Source organism: Syngnathus typhle, linkage group LG4 (genome assembly GCF_033458585.1).
Source record: "Syngnathus typhle isolate RoL2023-S1 ecotype Sweden linkage group LG4, RoL_Styp_1.0, whole genome shotgun sequence".
In the NCBI taxonomy this organism is placed as follows: Eukaryota; Metazoa; Chordata; class Actinopteri; order Syngnathiformes; family Syngnathidae; genus Syngnathus; species Syngnathus typhle.
The window spans coordinates 2,006,590-2,029,981 of NC_083741.1; the positions used below are offsets into that span (position 1 = coordinate 2,006,590).

At 43.8% G+C, this 23,392-nt stretch overlaps 2 protein-coding genes and 1 long non-coding RNA gene across 3 annotated transcripts in view; 2 read left to right on the forward strand and 1 right to left on the reverse strand.

Moving 5' to 3' along the window:
• si:ch211-220f16.2 (golgin subfamily B member 1) overlaps window positions 1–23,392 on the forward strand; it is a 125,681-nt gene that overhangs the window by 94,291 nt on the left and 7,998 nt on the right. The window contains exons 21-25 of the mRNA XM_061275715.1: window positions 825–971; window positions 1,223–1,339; window positions 17,949–18,043; window positions 18,897–18,989; window positions 19,075–19,186. Of these exons, the coding sequence (XP_061131699.1) occupies window positions 825–971; window positions 1,223–1,339; window positions 17,949–18,043; window positions 18,897–18,989; window positions 19,075–19,186 (564 nt within the window). The remainder of the gene's footprint in view (window positions 1–824; window positions 972–1,222; window positions 1,340–17,948; window positions 18,044–18,896; window positions 18,990–19,074; window positions 19,187–23,392) is intronic.
• LOC133152272 (uncharacterized) overlaps window positions 406–23,392 on the reverse strand; it is a 29,529-nt gene continuing 6,542 nt past the window's right edge. Inside the window, exon 2 of the long non-coding RNA XR_009714101.1 lies at window positions 406–2,657. This is a non-coding gene — a long non-coding RNA (uncharacterized LOC133152272). The remainder of the gene's footprint in view (window positions 2,658–23,392) is intronic.
• On the forward strand, window positions 2,640–16,420 carry LOC133152269 (uncharacterized). Its single transcript, XM_061275734.1, has 2 exons — window positions 2,640–15,399; window positions 15,691–16,420. Exon 1 carries the CDS (start codon window positions 11,342–11,344, stop codon window positions 13,145–13,147), a length of 1,806 nt encoding a protein of 601 aa, XP_061131718.1. The 5' UTR covers window positions 2,640–11,341; the 3' UTR covers window positions 13,148–15,399; window positions 15,691–16,420.

Sequence of the window (23,392 nt, forward strand, 5' to 3'; positions counted from 1 at the left end):
GCGGGGATGGCTCCCATTCATTTGAATGTAATCAGCGTAATACATGCAACGCTCGGTTCCGTGTATATTTACCAAAGCTTTGCCTTTTCATCCTCAGTTGTAGAACCGTCAACACACGCTACACGACAGCTCAGTCATATACAGCCTTGTCGCTCAGTGTGCAGCTGGCTTTTTGTAACATCATGCATCCAGCTTGATCCCTAGACTATTTGTGATAGTCAATAATGGGAAATTGAGGGACTTTCTGAAGTTTACCACTTGCAACATTTGAATGAAAGTTTTTATTTTGTCCTTGAGATTCAATAATACAAGGCCTCTATTCTGTTACAAGTTTACTTTTTAATATGTGTTAGGGTAGTGCTCACTCTAACTTATTTTGCAAGAACCACACTGGAGTCAAGCAAGTCATTTCAAACACCTGCAGGCGGAGAGTCCATTCATAGCTGTGCTTACAGCGATGGTCGAATGGAGGTCTGACTCAGGCCTCGTCAGGTGCTTATTTATTGAGAGAAACAGAGTGGGGTTGAAAGTGGGGGGGTGGGAACACACAGGATAGGGTGAAGACGCTCCCCTGCTGATCAAAGCATAGCAGGGGGCCTTTTACGACTTTCTGTAAACAAAGCAACTTTGATTGCTTCCTCTGCGTCTGGTCAATCAGTTGAAAAGATCTTAGCACTTTGGTCAACTACTTTTGTCTAGACAGGACAAACTAGTTAAATTATTACAGGTTATATTCCAACATAATCATACGATGAAGATATTCTGCAAACCCTAACAATATGGTTAACCATTCATCACCGTTAATATTTGTGGATAATCATTAGGAAACGGTGAATCCGGTAAGCCAGAAGGAAATGGAAGAGTCGGTGAGTCGATTGGAAGCAGAGAGGGTCCAGCTGCACAGAGAGCTGCAACTCTGCTTGTATGACATCCAGCAACGAGACCAGTACTTTCAGCAACTTAACTCAAAGGTTTGAAACAGTTAATGACACAACACAACTCACCTCTACATACTATTCTAATTGCTAGGAGGGGTAACATGATTGGTGGTTTACTGATAAACTGATATAAAATATGAATAATATTAATGTTTCAAATGTGAACTAACCTTCCTGCCATATTTTTCATTTTGTGTTGTGCTGCAAATGTTTCAGCACATTGTTTGGTCTTCTGAATTAATAACGGAGCGGCAAACCTCTTATGTTCTTGTCCCCATCCACAGCTACAGCAAGCAATAGAGGAGAAGGGTGCTGTCACCGCCCAGCTTAGTGCTATGTCCCAAACCCTGAGGGACACCCAAAATCGATGCCGCTGGCTGGAAAGCCAAGGCCAGACCCAGGTAACATTTCCCAAAAAGATCGTGTATTTACTGTTCTGTTTAGATAGTGTACGCCGCTCGTTATGAATTGTCTTTTGTTAGGGTGGTGCTCACTCTAACTTATTTTGCAAGAACCACACTGGAGTCAAGCAAGTCATTTCAAACACCTGCAGGCGGAGAGTCCATTCATAGCTGTGCTTACAGCGATGGTCGAATGGAGGTCTGACTCAGGCCTCGTCAGGTGCTTATTTATTGAGAGAAACAGAGTGGGGTTGAAAGTGGGGGTGTGGGAACACACAGGATAGGGTGAAGACGCTCCCCTGCTGATCAAAGCATAGCAGGGGGCCTTTTACGACTTTCTGTAAACAAATCAACTTTGATTGCTTCCTCTGCGTCTAGTCAATCAGTTGAAAAGATCTTAGCACTTTGGTCAACTACTTTTGTCTAGACAGGACAAGCTAGTTAAATTATTACAGGTTATATTCCAACATAATCATACGATGAAGATATTCTGCAAACCCTAACATATCCCTCCTGTTTTATCATATGATTATGTCAACCCCGATCAGTCAAACATAAGTAAGAAAATACAATGAAAGCAATAACTTCCAGTGACGATGAGGTTTTTCCTCAATACTCCAGTCCAGATTGTGTGTGTAATTTAAAAACCTGCGGCCAGATTAAATGCAGGAAAAGAGTTACACGGTCCCTCTGCCTTAGGCGACCAGAATGTTATCAATCAAGATAAAAATTGCTCGTGATTGTTCAGCCGTTGGGGGCTTGGCACGCCCACTGGTGGAGGGTGAGCACGATTCTCACCCCCTTCGCAGATCTGCTCCGTCCGGGGAGAACTTGGAAATATCTGCTGCGTGGTCGTTGTCTTCAGTGGCTCAGGGTGGACTACCTGGCCACCAAGGGGGAAGGAGATTATTCTGCCCCTGTTTGTACTGGGGGCGGGGACTGTTGATGGCTGATCTGGTTCCTTGCAGGAACCCTTTACTGGGACAGATGATACCACGAATCTCCTTTGTCGGCCAGCCGGACGGCATGTGAGATGTGCTCCACCAATTTATAGGGTCCAGTCGACGCAGGCTCCGTCCCCCTCCTTCTTGGGACCTTCAGCCAGAACGTTGGGGTGATCTGGACCTCGGTCTTTGCTTCCGTATCCGCAGTAGTTTGCTGACCAAATCCCGATCTGGATCCACCACCGAAAGAACAGCAGCACGTCCGGAGAACAGCAAAAAACAGCACCTTTTCTGCAACCTTTGCATTAGTCATTTGAGATGTTTCTTCTGCTCCTCTCATCACTGTTTTGGTTGCCCTGGTTACAGAGGCGTTGCTACACCAAAGGGAGGGAAGATTGTGTCTGTAGCAACGTTGATTAGCTAAGTATGTAAGTAAAATGTAGGGTAACTGGTATGCAGTTCCTTAAACAAACATTGAGTAAATATAGGATAACTTGTACGCAACTACTTCAAACTGTGTTTAACACTTAACAAAGAAAAACAGTTCTGATCAACAACAATCTATGAACCAAACCTACAGTTAACTAAAATGAATGAAGTTTCTTTCAACCAAATAAGAAAATTTCGCCTATGCAAATAAGCTCTGCTCATTGTTAGTAAAGGCCTCCTACAGGAACAAAAACACACAGATAACATAAGGACAGGAAGGATACATATGGCTGACAGGGATCAAAAGACATCCCTGTCACTAAAGAGAAAGAACCTAGATAAAAGGAAAGCCATAAACTTGTAAATGACAAGGCTTTACTTAAATTATTCCAACATTTCCCTCCTGTTTATCACATATTTGCTCAATTTTTACATCACCAAAAACAACCACTTCTCTCGATTTTCAGTTGTCGGATCACAAGTATGCGCACAAATATTTCCACCAAAGAGATAAATGTTGCGACATCATCATTCGGAAACACAGATCTGGGAAAAACCCTGTAAACTCAAGTGCAAAAATTGCATCATCATCATCGTTATCATCAACATGCTGCCGTTCAGACATTAGGCATACCCGGGCCATCTCGTCTTCCATGGGCGATATTGCTGTAGTGATGAGACGGTTGAACAGAGCACGGAGACACGGAATACAACAACATCCACACAAGATGAGTATAGCAGTAATTGAGGACACAATGACTTTATACTTCCCAAAAGCAGTCATCCACTTGTTGTGCTCTTTCATCCTCGTGTTGAGGGATTGCAAGCTTGCAATCACCTTCGTCAGGCTCCCATCAGGGGCGGTGTCATTCTGGATGAAGGTGCAGCATTGTTCCCTGAACATTGCGGTTCTGGATTGACATTAGGGAAGGCGTGGCTAGCTGTTTGTGCACTGCCTCAAGTCCCGCTTGTGTCAGTTTGCCCAATTTCTGCATGTTGCAATGGATGTAATTTATCCTGTCAACATTCTTGTTCATCGTCCACCAGCAGCAAATGGAGGACTCCCATCCCGCTTCAATTTGGTCAATTAATTCTTATTAATCAGGAACTCCTCTGGGGACTTTAATTGCATCAATTTCAGTCAGATCATCGCCGCCTCTCAAATTTATAGATATTATGTTTTTGTTTTTTCCAGCTTTTTCCCAGATCTTGGCATGTCGGTACATATACAATTTTGGTTGACTACATTCTCTAAAAGCAATGGTTTCTTTTCTTTTTTTTTTCTTCAACGGATATTATATAGAACACTCTGTCGCACATTTCACAATCAGTAGACGTGACAGATTTCACACAATCTTTTATCAATGGCAACGGTACAACATTAAAGATTAAAGTCCCAATGATCGTCACACACACACCTCGGTGTGGTGAAATTTGTCCTCTGCATTTGACCCATCCCCGTGTGGTTTTAATTCATCCCCTGGGGGAGAGGGGAGCAGTGAACAGCAGCGGTGCCGCGCTCGGGAATCAGTTGGTGATCTAACCCCCCAATTCCGACCCTTAATGCTGAGTGCCAAGCAGGGAGGCAATGGGTCCCATTTTTACAGTCTTTGGTATGACCCGGCCGGGGTTTGAACCCACAACCTTCCAGTCTCAGGGCGGACACTCTTCCACTAGGCCACTGAGCTGGTCAGTGAACATAAAGAATTGGTCGTGAACCCATACACATGACATTCATTATTTTTCCTGTCTTTGCAGCTTGTTTTGCCATTGGCAATCAATTGTTTATTTTACCAGTTACTCTTATAGTCACCTAAAATAAACTATCCACATTCATTTTAGAGATAGTGATTCCATCCTTTAACATCTACAGCAGTCGTTGACAAGGTATTATTTCTTTACATAACGTTTTTGCCACTGTTAAGGCATTCAGTGTTTATTTTGAAGCCAATTCAATCCATTTTTAGAATGCATCTATTATGACCAGGCATTATAACTCTGTGGATTGTGTTTAGCACATGTTAAACAAGCTCTACAATTTTTTTTTTTTATAAACGTTTTGAATATGAATCAAATTCATATGTTGTATAAAGCTTCCATCCCCCCTGTTGAGCCAGGTGTCAACGGCACGTGACAACACCATGGCTCAATACAGCTGCCCATTTGTATCGTTTCCTTTCCTTTCTCAACGTAACAACCCAATCCACCTATCAAATAAAAAAAATAAAAAAAATAACTGCTGGTAAAGTAATATAATAGTTAACTGTTGTAGTTTCATAACTTTAACTAACTCAATCGCTCTCTTATTCTCAAATTTTAAATTTAGCTTTGAAATGTCGGTATTTCATAATTGTACATCATCCAATTCCAGAAAGCAAGTTCTTTCCATCTCTCAAATTTTGTCTAACCAAGGCTAGGCATTAAAGGAGCGTGGACCAGTTTCTGCCCATAAACAAATTGCTCGCTTTTTTATTTTTCCTTCCTATCTTAACAAAATCGGTTTTGTTTTGCGGTGCAAATCAGATAAATACTATCCATCCATCCATCCATTTTCTGTACCGCTTAGTCCCCACTGGGGTCGCGGGCGTGCTGGAGCCTATCCCAGCCATCATCGGGCAGTAGGCGGGGGACACCCTGAACCGGTTGCCAGCCAATCGCAGGGCACACAGAGACAAACAACCATTTGCACTCGCACTCACACCTAGGGACAATTTGGAGTGTTCAATCGGCCTACCAAGCATGTTTTTGGGATGTGGGAGGAAACCGGAGTGCCCGGAGAAAACCCACGCGGGCCCGGGGAGAACATGAGATAAATACTACAGATAAATAAATTCTTTAGTGCACCTATATTAGCAAATTTCATCCTTTTAACACATAACACAACACACAGACAACACAAAAAGAGCAGAGACACAGCTCACAAACAATACCAACAAACTACGCTGCGCAAACGCCATACTTTTTTTTGACGTTTTGGTTGTACTTTTTCCCTTTTCTTTTCTTTTTTTTTCTTTCCTCAGTGCCTTTTATCCTTCGTGCAACTATTGTCACACCTTCCCTAGGCATCACCCTGCTTCAATATTACTTGCTACCACGCCCTCAGCACACCCCTGGAGTGGGTACGACCCCACTCCGCGCGCAGCCACAGCAAGGGAAGCAAGAGGGGGGGGCCCGGCATTTTCATACTGATTTATCCCAGCCTGGCCAGTACTGGGCCAATCAATGCCGTCGTCCCCCACTTGCGCCAACCCAGCAAACAGCTACCCGCAGAGTCCAGAGCCCCACACCTACATCAGTCTCCCCCACAATCAAATTACAATATCAATCACCACAGGAGCCGGCTCCTACACCCTTTTCACACCACAATACCACACTACCCCCTCCACAGTCCAGTCTAAGTGGAGACCATGGAAGGCAGGTAGGCACAGGTGAGACACCGAAGGAGCAAGCTCCAGCAGTCCTCCCACTAACCAATTACAACAAACAACAAAAGCACAAATCACTTATGTATTTTTGGGAGGATCACAACAGCCAGACGTTACAAATGACAAACCACAAGAGTCTTGTGACAAGACGCAGGTCGTGGAACCACATCAACGACCGCCAAACGCAAATGCCGGGTCAAGGACTGTTCTTCGTCTGTTGTTTGCAACTCTCGTCAAAAGCAACCGTTATTTTTCTTTTGTTTGTATTTGTTTCTTTTTTTTTCCTTTCTAGCATCTAACTTACTCAAAATCATTCTTCCTTCAAAGTCGCTCAACTACTTGTCCATAGCAGTCTCCAACAACTTCAACCATTCAACCTGTATTTTCCCTTCAGTCGGGCATTCAGTCATCAATACTCATTTGCATCTCACACAGCCTCCAAAAAGGAGTCTTTCTATCACATTGGTCCCAATTCATCCAAGCTCTCCACCCAACATTCATATACCATTTTCAACTCAAGGTTCCTGATAGAAGAATCCACCAATCCAAAAAACTCCACACAAAAAAAACTGCTTGCAAATTAATCAGAATTTTCTCCTTGATTTCAAATTCAAAGAACTCAATCTCTCAGATTCAGCTTGCATATAGAAGTCTGTATAATCTTACAACACAACCAATCAATAATTTCCATTAAATGTAGCATACAATGTCTCTGTATTAGCATGAGCGGTCAAAAAGGGTGGGGAAGCTTGACATGTTGAAAATTTGGCTTTTCCTCTGCCTCTTCCTCCACCCTTTGATTGGTATTGTTTTACACGACGACACACTCTCGCCAAGTGGCCCCGTCTCCCACAGTTCCAACAGTCCAAATTTGAGCTGGAGTTTGAATTGAATGGCGGCCTGCGGCGTTGTTGGTCTCTGACTTCCTCTGCCCTTTTGGGAACTTCGGAAGAAGACCGTTGTAGCTTCATCTATATCATTACCATCATCTAGATGAAATACATCAGAACATTTGCCTTTCTCAATCGTCACAACGCAAGCAGTGCCTGCTTCCACCAAGTGTTTCCTCACCCAGTTGCCTAAGTCGGGGGGTGAAACAGTGAGGAGCACATTTCTAAGATGTTGCTGATAAGCACTCTCAGCTGCATCATCGAATGGGATGCCACTGTGCACCCAGAATTCTTTTCCAAATCTTAATTGAATGGTGGTCTTATCACTTTTAATCTTTCCATTTTTTGTCTCTTGAATTTGTTCTCTTCTCTCTTGTGAAGCTTTCAACCACATTCTAGCACAATTCAACTCTCTCTCTTTCCTTTTCTTTTTCTGTCCCTTTGTCATCCTATCTACACTCTCCTCCAAAATATCAACCACTATCTTCCACACTTCAACTTTCAACTTCCCTTCTACTCCATACTTTTTCTTCCACTTCGGCATGTATTGCATACAATTAAGACATTTACTCGCCATGAACTTCTCATCCTCTTCAAGAGCTAGAGATCTACCGTTCCTATTTCCCATCTTAATTTGGTATTTTAGGTTTGTTAGATAAATTGTATATATATGTTATCATGCGTTCCCTAATGAGTACTTATTAATAAGTTATTGCGCAGAATGCTTGCTGTTTCGCCTTGCAGACGTCCACCAGTCCACAACAAGTCATACGATGCTGTCTGGGGCTTCCTGACCTTCTACACCTCTGGGAATCCAAGAAAGTTGCTGATAGCTCAATCTACTCTGTTGATGTCTGCACATGGCATTCTGTCCTTGCACTCCTTTCCCATGGCGTCCTGTCTGTAACTACTTGTTTCACATAGAATACTTGTTTATGTCCTTGCGCTCCTTTATTTTCTCATGAGACTAGGCCATGCTTTCCCCCCCACCTGTTAGGGGCTGGTCTCACATTGTAGGTAGGGCATCCCGAAATAAAAAGAGCGAGGGGTGTGACAGATCTTTAGTGTTTTCTGGACTGCTGTAAGTCTGGTTGCACTCCTCGCGAGAAAAGACTCAACATTCTGCCTCACTGGTTTTGTCTGCTGATCCTTTTGCTGATTTTGAACCTGACAGATTTTTGGGGGCTCGTCCGGGATCTCAATAGACCTACTTCGGGTTCCGGCTGACTTTTCGACGCAGGACAAGTCCTTGGCCAAGGCATAGAAAGGAAACCCTTTTCACGGGGCTGTCTCGATCAGTCAGCTGGACGCCGGAGTGGTTGACGAGATCGTCCGAGGGAAAGGCCCAGCGGACTGTGAGTATGAATGTTGATTCTGTTGAAAGGAATGGAAGTGTAGTGGCAAGAGGTCACTTGAAACCTTGACAATTCTAGACCCTATCAAGTGCATATTTAGAGACAGTTAAATTCTGTATGGGATGCTGGAGTCCCCTGACGTAAACGTCAGTTAAATTCCACAGGAGGGCAGACTCCTCTGTTTTCTAAAGAAATAAAGAAGTACAGGTAGTTGGAGCAGTTAAATCCCGCTGAGGTGTGGTGGGGCCTCCTCACTAACCTTCCTACTGTGTTAGTTTTCTGCTGCCATCTGTGGTGGGTTTTCCTTATCCCTTGTTTAGCTGGTTTGGCTTCTTTCTCCGTGAAAAGATAGGTTTTATATTTACTTTGGGAAAAAGGTAAAGATAAGTTTTCCTTACACAATAGGAAGGTTAAAGAGTTGTTAAAATCCACTGGAGGGCGGGCTCCCCTGCTTGCCTGTGAGACGATAGGAATGCGCATTGTGTGTGTGTGTGCGTGTGTATGGTTTGACTGAGAGTGACCTCATTTGAGCTCTGATTTGAGGTTTGAGTCCTCTGTATAAACACGCAGGAGTGTAAACAGTGGCTTTGTGTGGACGAAAGCAAGGATTCTCCGTTTCCTCCGGAGACCCACCACACATCGAACATTTATCCACTGTCCTGTGAACTAAATTGGCTTTAGGACACTGCGGGTGCCATTCAAATTGCCAAATCCGTAAACTAAACAAATAAATCATGGGGACAGCAAATAGCAAGCAAAAGCCGCTGCCCCGACATGAATTGAAATGCAAAGATTGGACATTGATGGAAGAAGTTGACCCCGAAAATGTAAAATATCTTGACAAATGGATAACCGATTACAAATTTGACGGTCAGCTGAAAACAAATTCGTTGAATAACCTAAAGCAATCGATTGATGCTAGATGTGGTGTAAAGAGGAATAACGTCGGATATCATCTAATAGTAAAATGGGAATTGGAGGCTGAGAAGAGAAAATGTGGGCAGATAAGAGAAAGACTGAGAGATAAGGAAGACGGAGGAAAGATAAAAAAGAACTTGTTGTTGCACAGGCAGGAGGATGATGAGACAGTGTCAGCGCGGGCTCGCTTGAAGGCCAAAGCTGACGATGCGATGAATGAGGATGAAAAAAAAATGATCAATCTATAAAGACGGAGATTGCAGCACGCCAAAGTGAACCAATTTTCCCGTCTCTGTACCCCAAATTACCAAGCACAAATCATCCTCCTGAGTATGGTGCTTCTGCTCGTGGTGTGTTGACGCGGAGCCGTGCTCGTGGTGTGTTGACGCGGGGCCGTGCTAAGTTGGTTCCTTCGGCTGACGCAGACGCATACCCGATGATTGAAGTGGCAAATCCTCATGATGAGGGAGGACCCACAATTTTAGTATACAGAACATGGACCCACGCTGATATAAAATCAGCAATTGAGGGTATAGCGTTGCCCACTGAAGATGTTGATCAATATTGTACCGACATGAGACAACTCATTGCTTCATACAATTTGAGAGGCGATGAAGTACAACAGGTTTTTATGGCATCTTTAACCAAACATTGGGCAAGCGTTAAAGGCACCTGGGATCCCTTTGATTCCCGGGGCCGTCCATTGGAATGTAACGGGGTGCCATTACAAAGAGAAATTGACCAACTATTGGGCAGGATCAAAATAAAATTTGAACGTAGAGCAAATTACACAGACATTGGCCGAACCAAACAAAAAGAAGATGAGTTGTTTGAAGACTTTAGGCACAGACTCGAGAGAGTGTTCAAGGCCAATAGTGGCTTGGAGCATGGATCTGATGTTTATGACCAACAACTCAAAAACGCTCTACATGCAAATTCGCGACCAGCAATCCAGAGCTGGATCACTAAACATATGATCACTTTCCCGACATCTACCTTGCCACAGTTCATTGATCATGCTATACACGCCGAAAAAGTTGTCAATGCAAAAAAAAGCAAAAGAGAAGGGGAAAATGGGCACCGTGTTTTTTGTTAAAGGATCATCACTATTAATTTGCTAGGTAGAGACGCTCTCACTGCCCTTGGGCTTTCCCTTGTGTCTCTTAATGGTCAAATTGCTGTCAAAAGGCGACACCAGTTACAGATATTTGGCCAATTTCACTGCTACTATTTTTATTCATTGGATTTGGCTGACGCAGAAGTGATGGAATTTGGTTCCCCTCTTTTGGCCCGTGTGGCCACCCTTTTGCGCTGCCCTGAACAAGCAATGGAAGCCAATCAACTACACATAACTATGTGGCATAAAGACACACCGGGTCCTGATCACAACTACGAGAACATGCTTGAGGCTGCTACACCTGCCACCTTGACAACTTCTTTCCTTCTGCACGATGGTGAGAGCCGTGCTTGTGTAGTCATACAAGCGGCTCCCCCTGCTGTGCAGAAGTTACACGTGTCTCCCACTCCGCTCCACATCTCTCTCTACAGGCCTCACACCGCAGCCTGGCAGAGTTTAGGATTTATGGCTGGTGATGCCTTGGCAGCTTCTGACTGGACTCAGGTTAATCCTGACTCCTTTTACAGTCCTTCCACCAAGCTCTTCAAACAAAATATGACTAAAGCCTTGTCATTCATTAGTGGAATCCACGCTGATCCTGGTGTTGAGCAAACACCCTCATCTTGAGATTATGTGTTGACGTCCGATGACGAGCACATCCTCGCTGAGGTCCCAAGTCATCTTTGGTCTGCGGGTCCTTCTGACGTTGGTTTAGTGAAAGGTGCGCTTCCTGTTGTCATAAGACCTAAAACTGAATACCGCCCTTGTGTGAGGCAGTATCCTTTAAAACCTGATGCCTTACAGGGTATAGCACCTGTTATTTCTGATTTATTAAAAGCAGGTGTCATCGTTCCTTGCCCGGATTCTCCTTGCAATACCCCAATTTTCCCTGTAAAGAAGGCACCCCCTTCTGTGGGGTGGAGAATGGTGCAAGACTTGCAAGCTGTAAACAATGCTGTTATTCAGAGAGCACCTTGTGTCCCTGACCCGCATACTTTGTTGAATTCATTGACACCTGATGCGAAAATCTTCACAGTGATTGACATTAGCAATGCTTTTTTCTCTGTCCCTATTGCAAAAGAGAGTCAGTTTTGGTTTGCGTTTACATATGCTGGCTCAAGGTACACCTTTTCAAGGTTACCACAAGGGTACTGTGAAAGCCCGACAATTTACTCCCAGGTGATGGCAGCCAGCATGGCTAAATTTGTCCCGCCAATGGGAAGTCAGATCTTGCTTTATGTTGATGACATTTTGATAGCATCTCCTGATTTTGCCTCTTGCCAAAAAGACACGCTTGCAGTGCTGCATCACTTGGCAAGTGAAGGCCACAAGGTCAGCAAGAACAAGCTTCAACTGTGGTCTGCTGAAATTAAGTATCTAGGCCACAATCTAAGTTCCCAAGGTCGATCCATAATTGAAAGCAGAAAAGCCTCTATTTTACAAGCTCCTAAGCCACTAACAAAGAAGCAAATGATGTCTTTTTTGGGTCTCACAGGTTATTGTAGAAACTGGATACTTGATTATGCCCAAATTGTTGCTCCTCTGTCCAAATTGATGTATGTGGAAGACATCTCAATGTCCGCTCACTTAAAATGGACTCCTGAAGCCGAGGATGCTTTTGTTTTGATCAAACAGGCTTTGGTCTCCAGCTCCACTCTAGCCTTACCCAACTATGATAAGGTGTTTGTCCAGACTGTTGACTGCAAAGGTCATTACATGACCTCTGTTTTGCTCCAATCACATGGCTCAAAATTGCGTCCTATTGCTTTTTATTCCTCTAAACTGGACAGTGTTGCATGTGCTCTCCCACCATGCGTGAGGGCCGTGGTGGCAGCCTCCATGGCTGTGGAGAGCAGTGCTGGTGTTGTGTTATTTCATCCTTTAACACTGAAAGTTCCTCATGCTGTCTCGGCTCTTCTGCTACAGACTAATATGACCTTTCTGTCGCCTGCGCGTCATCTTTCTTGCATGGCTACGTTGCTGTCTCAGCCGCATCTGACCGTTGAAAGATGCACGACACTCAATCCTGCCACTCTCATTCCCCTTCCTGACGATGGCGAATTCCATGATTGTGTCGATGCTGCCCAACAGATTGCAAAGGCTCGGCCTGATTTGGAAGATACGCCTCTGCCAGATGGTCATGTGGTTTTTGTTGATGGGTCTTCTAAGAAGAATGAGTCTGGTGTGACCCTTACTGGGTATGCCATTGTTACTGCCGACGTGGTTTTGGAGGCTGCTAAACTGCCATCCAATATGTCGGCACAGGCCGCTGAGCTCATTGCTTTGACTGGGGCCTGCAAATTGTTTGCAAACAAGTCCGTCACTATCTGGACTGATAGTCAGTATGCTTTTGCTACAGTGCATGTTTTTGCTCAGCAGTGGAGCAACCGTGGCATGATAACTTCTACAGGGAAGCCCGTCTCCCATTCCGCTATACTAACTCAACTTTTGGATGCTGTCCAGCTGCCTTTGAAGGTAGCGGTTTGCAAGTGTGCTGCTCACACTGCGGGCTCTGATCCTGTTTCTCTCGGTAATGCTTTTGCTGACAAATCCGCTAAGGCCGCTGCGGAAGGCCTGCTTCATGTCCTCTCGTCTCTCACGGCTCATGATTCAATGTCACACATCTCCCCTGATGTGTTGCTTGACATGCAGTCTCAGAGCCCCTCCCAGGAACGACTCTCTTGGGAAAAGCGGGGTGCAACTAAAAACACCGATGGTCTTTTTGTGTGACCTTTGGGCAAACCTGTCTTGCCTCGTAGCTTGTTCAAATGGGCTGCTATTTCAAGTCACGGGGTCACCCATGTCTCGGCGGGAGGTATGGTGAAACAAGTCGAGGCTATTTATACAACATACGGCTTTGCCGCTTTTTCACAACGATTTTGCAGAGCGTGTTTGATCTGTGCTAAACATAACCCACAAGGCAATTTAAGACCTCAGAGAGGGAAATTCCCGACTCCATTGTGCCCGTTTCAGACAATACATATGGATTATATCCAATTACATAAATGTGAAGGGAAAGAATATTGATTGGTCATAATAGACGCATTTTCTAAATGGGTAGAAATATTTCCTACCAAACATGCAGATGCACTCACAGTGGCAAAAGCCTTATGCAAAGACATCATTCCAAGGTACGGTATTCCAGAAACAATTTATAGCGACAATGGTCCACATTTTGTAAATCAAATAGTGCATAACATTGGGAGAATGTTCCACATAGATGTAAAGAACCATTGTTCATACAGACCGCAATCCGCTGGCCTGGTTGAGAGAGCGAACCAGTCTATAAAAAACAGATTAAAGAAATGTATGGAAGAAACAAAACGACCGTGGACTCAGTGTTTAGACCTGGTTAAAATGTACATAAATATTACAAGTACAACAGGGCTAACTCCTTATGAAACTATGTTTGGGAGACCTTACAGGCTTCCTCAGTTCAAAAACACATGGGAGATCCCCGAGGAAGCCACGTTAGCTGATTACATGAGAAAAATGTTGGAACGTCAAAAGAATCTAACCAATAACACTGATGATGAACCCATTTCTCTGCAGGAAGACCCCAAAGTGGTACCGGGAGACTGGGTTTTGATCAGGAGTATCAAGAGGAAGAATTGGCATTCACCCAAGTGGGAAGGTCCCTTTTTGGTACTACTCACGACACCTAATGCTTTAAAAATAGCCGAACGCAACACGTGGATTCATTTAACTCATTGTAAAAAAGTGATCTCCGCAGACCCAACCTAAGTACGGAAGGTGAGCAAAGTCTGGTAATAGTGCCTGATCCTGGTGTCAAGATCCAGGGTTGACACGAAAGCTAGCAGAAGAATTCCAAGACACCAACCCGAAGCTCAGGGTGTTGACTCTGGGGAGATCCAAAACATGAGCATCAGAGAGTCATTTGGTGAGTGCTTTAATCGGGCTGTAGCCTGCGCGAAGTCTACCATGTGCTTTTGGTTGTTTTTGCTGGTTTGTGTTACCATTATATTTTTTCCGGGGGTTACTTTATCTGGAGGGATAGAGTACCATGAGCCTCGCACATTATTCTCTCAGGCGACTGCTAACGCTAATTCTAGTCGATGTGGCTCATGGGGAGAACTTGCTAGACATAAGCGCGACACTAAATCCCCTTTTGGTCATGTTGTTTGTGTTCCAGGAGCCGTCCGTGTTCCAACCTGTGTACCATGGCTTTTGTCTTGGGCTTATAATAACTCATTAATGTTTACTGTGGCTCCTAACACATCTTCTTCTATTATTTTACCTTTGAAAAGTTTGAAAGGGTTTCGTAATGGTCGCCCCACTACTGGAGATAGATGGCTCGGGTATTGGTGGTATTTAACTGGCCACCCGGTTAACACCGGCTGGGGCACCCTTGTCACCACGCAAATGCGAGGGTATTGGCCCTCTGGTTCCAGTGACGAGGCTGTGTTCTTTGCTAAACGAGTGACTTTGATAAATCGGGGCCCCTTTTTTGCCCATTGCTCGTTGTGATATTTGGTTTTGGTGTAATAGTAACAAACTTTATGATAGGTTGCCTTTCAACAGCGCTGGAATTTGCGCTTTGGTAACCCTATTGCTACCTGTTTATTTGATACCGATGTCCTCTTATGATCTAACGTCTTTTGCTAAGTCCGTAGTGCCCAAATTCTGGCCGAGAACGAAACGAGACGCCGAATGGCGGGGCACAGCTAATCCAACCTACATCGACGCCATTGGTGTTCCTAGGGGAGTGCCGGATGAGTATAAGCTGGTGAATCAGATAGCAGCTGGTTTTGAATCCGCCCTGTGTTGGTGGTGTACTCTTAACAAAAATGTTGACAGGATTAACTACGTCCATTACAACGTGCAGAGGCTTGGAAACTGGACCGAGGCGGGTTTCAAGGCGGTCCACTCCCAACTGGCCGCTACTTCCCTCATGGCTTTCCAGAATCGAATGGCCCTTGACATGCTACTCTCAAGAGAGGGCGGTGTCTGCGCCATGTTCGGTGTGCAATGTTGCACTTTTATTCCAAATAACACTGCGGCCGACGGAAGCCTGTCCCAGGCCCTTGAGGGCCTGCGGGCCTTGAGTGGGAAGATGAAGGAGCACAGTGGAGTGAACACGGAGGTTTGGGCCAACTGGTTGAACGTGTTCGGAAAGTACCGCACCCTGGTTTCCTCTGCCCTGGTCTCCGTTGCCGTTTTCTCTGCCATTTTGACCTTGTGTGGATGTTGTTGCATCCCTTGTCTCCGATCCCTATTTAACAGGCTAATTACGGCTGCTATCTCTCCACCAGCTGAGACTTTCCCGTTGCTCCTAAGGGATGACCTTTCGGTCGACGGGGGTTCCTTCTCTATTGACGGCCCGGTCAGCGAATCTGTTGTGGTAAACTTGTCCGATTTGTTTTCTGACCCGGGCTTTGCCGATTGTGACTCAGTTTCCTCCCGTGTGTAAGTTGGTTCCTGCGAATTGTGATCCCTGTGGCTGAAAATCTTTTTGAAGTGGCCATATGGGTGATGGGTTGGTCTCCGGGAACTTATGATAAACAGGGGGGAATTGTTAGATAAATTGTATATATATGTTATCATGCGTTCCCTAATGAGTACTTATTAATAAGTTATTGCGCAGAATGCTTGCTGTTTCGCCTTGCAGACGTCCACCAGTCCACAACAAGTCATACGATGCTGTCTGGGGCTTCCTGACCTTCTACACCTCTGGGAATCCAAGAAAGTTGCTGATAGCTCAATCTACTCTGTTGATGTCTGCACATGGCATTCTGTCCTTGCACTCCTTTCCCATGGCGTCCTGTCTGTAACTACTTGTTTCACATAGAATACTTGTTTATGTCCTTGCGCTCCTTTATTTTCTCATGAGACTAGGCCATGCTTTCCCCCCCACCTGTTAGGGGCTGGTCTCACATTGTAGGTAGGGCATCCCGAAATAAAAAGAGCGAGGGGTGTGACAGATCTTTAGTGTTTTCTGGACTGCTGTAAGTCTGGTTGCACTCCTCGCGAGAAAAGACTCAACATTCTGCCTCACTGGTTTTGTCTGCTGATCCTTTTGCTGATTTTGAACCTGACAAGGTTTATACAATTTATACATTTTTTTACATTCTGTCTTTTTTTTCTTTGAGGATCCTCAATGCAGGTTTAAATTGACCTTTCACAAAATCCTCTCTGCAGTCAATTTATCCTACCAGTCGCACTCTCAACCACACAAACACCAACGCTTTTTGTTTTTAGGCCTATCCAAGATGGGTGTAAAACCCTCCAACACAGCTTGGAAGAACGGACAAAAAAAAGAATCTACGCCCTCCTTCAATTAAGAAAAAGAAGCTCTGTTTTTTCTTAGCCCGTTCCTTCCACTGGGACTTGAACCCAAGCTGTTCTTTGGGCGGAAAACGTACAAAGAAAAATCTACACTCTTCTTTGACTAACAAAAAAGAAGCTCCGTGTTTCTTAGCACGTTCATTCCACTGGGACTCTAACCCAAGCCAGATCCCTCAGCTTGGAAAAACAGACAAAGAAGAATCTACACACTTCTTCGATGGACGAAAAAGAAGCTCTGCTTTTCTTAGCCTGTTCCTTCCTCTGGGACTTGAACCCAAGCTGTCTCCCGTGCACCCTTTACGCGTTTCACAACCACACAATTTTTTAACTTACCTGACCCCTGGTCCGTTGCATTGCCGGAACCCGTCAATCCACCTCTGGCAGACGAAGGCAGACCTAAGATGCTGGCCCAGCAAAGAAATTCTCTTCCCAGGACTTTCTTTTCCAGGTCCCCCTAAAGGACGCTGGCTTGTCGACAATGCAGCACGTCCTCCTCCGTCAGCCAGATGGCGGGTATGAGGGTCCCGGGTTTCGGTACCAAAATGTTAGGGTGGTGCTCACTCTAACTTATTTTGCAAGAACCACACTGGAGTCAAGCAAGTCATTTCAAACACCTGCAGGCGGAGAGTCCATTCATAGCTGTGCTTACAGCGATGGTCGAATGGAGGTCTGACTCAGGCCTCGTCAGGTGCTTATTTATTGAGAGAAACAGAGTGGGGTTGAAAGTGGGGGGGTGGGAACACACAGGATAGGGTGAAGACGCTCCCCTGCTGATCAAAGCATAGCAGGGGGCCTTTTACGACTTTCTGTAAACAAAGCAACTTTGATTGCTTTCTCTGCAGCTAGTCAATAAATTGAAAAGATCTTAGCACTTTGGTCAATCAGTTGAAAAGATCTTAGCACTTTGGTCAACTACTTTTGTCTAGACAGGACAAGCTAGTTAAATTATTACAGGTTATATTCCAACATAATCATACGATGAAGATATTCTGCAAACCCTAACATCTTTCATCTTCAAGTTTTGAAAATGTCTCTATAGTAAATTGCCAGTTAGATTTTCTGCCAATGGGTCAAGTGAGAGTGACCACAGTAATTTACATTGCTGCTTTTAGATTATGCTCATGGTGGCTATTAATTGAGTGTTTGTGCAATTCCCACTTTATATTTTTAGCTAAAGCTGTTTTGAATCTGAAAACAATTGTAGTATTGTAGTATGGTCTTTTAGGGTGCAGTTGAAGCACAGGTGGCTCCCGGAGGTCCTCAAGAAAAGAACAGCACAGTTGTTGCTCAAACAATTGAAGTTGACCAGCTCAGAGAAAGGTGAGGTCACATCACCAATGATTACAGTGGCCCTGAAGTTCAATGCACAGAAAGAAATATCTAAACAGACAAAAGAAGTAATTGCAAAAACAAATTAAAAAACACACACATTTAAAAACAGCAAACAAAATTTGCAAAACTAACCAAATAATTGTTTTTATTTACAAACACGTCCTTATTCATAATAGAATTGTCCGTCCCTCCGTCCTCGTTATTTTGAAAGTGTTTCCATCATGGCTTCTCAGTCAGTCAGTCCGTCAATCATCATTCCCTTAAGATGGGGGGAAAAAAAACTTACGTGCTACTTTCCGCACAACTTGGGAATCGTACCTGGTGTTTTGTTTGGTTCTTAGCACAGAGCACTAGCCAATGTACCAATCAGCCACAGAGAATGGTAACTCAATTCCCTAGTGCTTCAAGCAAGTCATTAACACCAAGAAGGCTGAGAATTTTTGGGACGTCAAACGCTTTTATGTTTTCAGAATTTGCTGCGGGCCAATAAAAACTGGACCGCGGGCCGCAGTTGGCCCGCGGGCCGTAGTTTGGACACCCCTAGTCTAGATCAAGCAGTCATCCTTGGGCGAACAACAGCCAAACTTGACAAGCCAGCATGTTTTGTACCAGGCATACCACATCCATCCATCCACTCAATTCCCCGCCAACCACAAACCCATCCATCCATACATGCCTCACCCTAGCCGCAGTTGAGTACATGAATGCTCCACCTCAACTATTTTGTAGATATACGTAGTTTTTCAAATGTAGCACAAGTAATCCTCCATACTACTTCTATGTAGCGCTGTCAAAAGGGTTCTTGACTCTGACTGTAGATGTTACTTTGCTCCGCATTTAGGCTTCTTGAGGTACAGCGGAGTCTGGCAGATGAACGGTACCGAAGAGAGACTGCCGAAGAGGCTTTGCATCTTGCTGAGGCCAGCACAAAAAGGTGTTGACACAAAAACACCCTTTATCAACTGTCACATACTCACAGTGATGTGCTCAAAGGTAAATGTTATGTTCTGCACCATCAGTTCAAGTCTGTCTCAAGATCTTCGGAGAGACTTCAGCAGTATCGAGATGGAAGCAGACGATGAGTGGGAAGCTGTGAGCCTCAACCCAAACCAGCCACTGATAACACGGAAGGTAGAAGCTTTTATGATCTTAAATCAATTGGATTTTCCCAGTGGGCCATATTAGGTGATGATATGATATGAAGTTTACCATGTTTTTGAATACACTTTCTGATATGTAAACGTCTTTTTGCTCGTCCTTATTTTGTCATTGAAGCAGACGCAACATTGTATTTTTTCTTTTCATATAGATACTAGATCAGGGGTGGGCAAACTTTTTGGCTCGCGGGCCACAATGGGTTCTAAAATTTGACTGAGGGGCCGGGCCAGGAGCATTTGGATGGAGTGTTTGGGCCGGATATACTAGAGCATTACATGTAGTGTATGCAAACCTCATAGGACAGTAAGAACACTACAACCCAATTTATTAACTATCTTTCAAATGTGAAAATAGCCCTTATCAGTTAATAAGTTTGTCTCAAGCAATATGCAAGATATAGCGTTTACATACTATTTTGCATGATACTGGGAGGAGAAAATGTAAATAGATTAAAATAGCATACGCACTGTGATTTATCAAGATTGCATATGTTTTTAATAAGTTTCAATCGAAGGTGCAAAGTTAAATAAATCAACATTTATTTTAAAAAAGAATCACTTTCAACATTCAAAACATTATTACACAACAATATACTCAAGCTCAATAAAATCTACTTGTGTTAAACTCCGCAAAATCAAACTCTGCAAACTCGTTTTTCATAACAGCAGAAAAACTCACCAATTTCAGTGGGAACAGTGTTGTTGGTCTCCTTTTTTTGTCAGTGCATTAAAGTCTGGAGTTAGTTTTGTTGTGGCAATTCTCAGGACAGATCTGAGGTGTTGGTCTGTTAACTAGGATCTGTGATGAGCTTTGTTGATTTTCATGACGCTAAACGTCTGCTCACACACGTAGGTTGAGCCAAACACCAGCATCTTCTGTACAGTCCTTCGAAGGTTTGGAAACATGGTCTCGTTAAGTGAAGCATAAAAGTCATTCAGTTTAAGAGACTTGAACTTCTCCTTTGAGACGGAGTCAGACTGAAAATCGATCAGTTCCAATTGCAGCTTCTGCAGTGCTGATTCGGGGTCTTGTGACAGGGGACAGGACACCAGTTGAAGTGACTTGTCAATTTTTTCCAAATCACAGAACCGACGGCAAAATTCTCTGTGCAGGTCGTCCAGTGATTTGCAGTATTTCTTCGCATTTCGGGCGGCCTCTTTCTGCACGGCTAGTGTGGGGAAATGTGCGAAAGATTTGTTTAACATTCGCCTGGAGAATAAACCCATCTTGGATTTGAAGGCTCTCACATTTGTGTACATGTCGTGCACAAACTGATCTTTCCCCTGTAGCTTCACGTTCAGCTCATTCATGTGTGAAAATATGTCCACAGCAAATGCAAAGTCACAAAGCCAGTTTGTGTCGCTCAGCTCAGGGAATTCGTCGGATTTCCCCATTAACAACAAAAATGAGTGAATCTCCTCTTTGAGCTCCCAGATTCGTTGAAACACTTTCCCCAAACTTAACTAGCGGACGCGAGAGTGGTAAAGTAGGTCCTGGTGATCCGCATCAGTTTCTTCCAGGAACGTAATGAACTGACGATGATTAAGTCCCCTTGCTCGTATGAAGTTAACAAGTTTTATAACTGGATCCACGACGTGATTAAGCTGCAATACAGACTTACACAGAGACTCCTGATGAATGATGCAGTGAAGAAAAACAACATCCTGGTCAGGGTTTTCTTCTTTCACTTTATCCTGGATTCTGTTCAGCAGCCCGATGTTTTTTCCAGTTAAATTTGGCGATCCATCCGTAGTGACATTAGCAAGTTTACTCCAAAATAGCTTCATTCTCTCTGACAGCAGATACCTGTTCATATAAGTCCTCTCCTCGCGTTTTCCCTTTCAGTGATTCCATGCTCAAAAGCTTCTCCGTTATCTCAAAACTGTGGTTAATCCCTCGGATAAAAATTAGGATCTGAGCAGTTTCTTTTATGTCGTTACTATCATCCAGTGCTAGTGAATATAACTTAAAGGACTCTGCCTTTTTGCTTAACTCGCTCACTATATCTGCGTCAATCAGTTCCACGCGGCAAGTCACTGTCCTGTGTGCTAAACTGATTTTTTCAAACTTGGCTTTGCTTTCCGGACACAAGAGACCTGCTCTCTCTACTATGCACGCTTTCGAAAACTCGCCTCCGAAGAAAGGCTTGCTAGCCTTTGTTCATTTGAATGGCAGCAAATAACTCGCCTTGGTACTTGACTCTTGAATTGAAGTTTGTCTGTGAAAAAAGTTCTGTTGACTCTGTAAATTAGCTGCCAACCTTTGAGCAGTAGCCGCCCGTTCTTGTGTTGACTGCTTGCTAGCATGGTTTGCATGCTTCGTGGCAAAGTGACAGCTGATATTGTACTCTTTGAAAACCGCAACAGCTCCTTGGCCTATCAGACATACAGCCGTTGATCGGACTTCAGTGAAGAAGTATTTTGTTGTCCACTCCTTCTTAAAAACCCGGCATTCACTGTCCACTTTCCTTCTCTTTGGTCCACTCATTTTCACAGAAGGGCTCAAATGGTGACATGAAACGAAGTGAAAATTAAAGTTAAATAAAGAGAAACATGCGACACTCCAACAACGGTCAATGTGTTTTAAGTAGGTATTGCAGGGAAAGGGGAAAATGAAGGTTTTTTTTACTATAATTTTGACAAGTTCGGCGGACCGGATTAAAAAGCGGGTATGTGGCCCGCGGGCCGTAGTTTGCCCACCCCTGTACTAGATGTTCGTCAGCTAGCCTTAGCGAGTGCCATTTTAGATGCCCATTCATACGAGCACTTATTTTGTCGTATTTGAAGAATGATTGACTTGCATATTTCATTTCATGTATATTTGCAAAGAGACAAATTCCACACCATAGACAAATGAAAATGAAAAATCTCAAATGCACAGCATCACAGCAATATGTAATGGCCGTAATTTTCGGACTATAAATCGCTCCGTAGTATAAGTCGCACCAGCAATAAAATGCCCAAAAATGTGAAAGAAACATATATAAGTCGCTCCGGAGTATAAATTGCATTTTGGGGGTGAATTTATTCGACAAAATCCAACACCAAGAACAGACATGAACGTGCAACAACAGGCTAAACAATACGGTATGCTAACGTGACAAACACAAACGAGGAGCTGAGAACGGGCCTGACGTAACATTCAGTTATTTAAAAAAAACAATAGCACGTTTATAAAACCATCTGTATGACTCCAATTCATTAAATCCATCGATCGTCCTTTGTCAACAATGCCGTGTGCCGCGCCGCAGTTCATTATTCCACAAGCCCATACAACGATATATAAACTATATTTTAAATACCGTTTTTTTCCGTGTATAGTGCGCCCCCATGTATAATACGCACCCTAAAAATGGCATGCTGATGCTGGAAAAAAGCCTGTACCCATGTATAATACGCACCCAATTTTTATGAATTTTTTTTTATGAATTTTTTTTTTTCTTTTCTTTTTTTTTAAGTCCCAATGATCGTCACACACGCAGGGAGGCAATGGGTCCCATTTTTATAGTCTTTGGTATGGTCTTAACTAGGGTGGATGTAATTTTTTTTGTTGGCGTTGATTTCTCCGACTGCCCATAAACGCACCACCGCGCTCCGTGCGCGCACGGGAAAGAGGCGTGCGGACGTGAAAAAGGCGGCTCTGTATGGGAGAGACGTTGAAGAGGAATAAAAACACCCTTGGAAACCAAAACTTGGTGATTTCAAGTTTCATTTCGAGGGACATTTGTCACGTCTCGTCCCCAGTTTTGCTATGTGTCTAGGTTGCCATAGTTTCTGTTCGCGTCGCCCCTCTCTTCCTGTGTCACCTCAATCGATGTAACGTGTTTTGTATTTAAGTCCTGTCTGCCCCTCGCTCACCGTCGGATCATTGCATGTGTTACTGTCATGATGTCTGTTTGCTTTCTGTTCCTGTCTTTGGTAATGTCACCCTGCCTTTTTGTTCCACGACTTTGTCGGTCAGTCCTGTTGTTGGTTTTGTTTTCTAAAAAAAAAACAAAAAAATTAAAATAAAAAATTAAAAAAAAAAAAAAAAATTGTACCCATGTATAATGCGCACCCCAGATTTTAGGACAATAAATTCGTTAAATTTTGCGCACTATACACGGAAAAAACGGTAACTATCACATAAACAACAACATTATCAAACCATTTGTGTCACTCCAAATCATTAAATCTATCG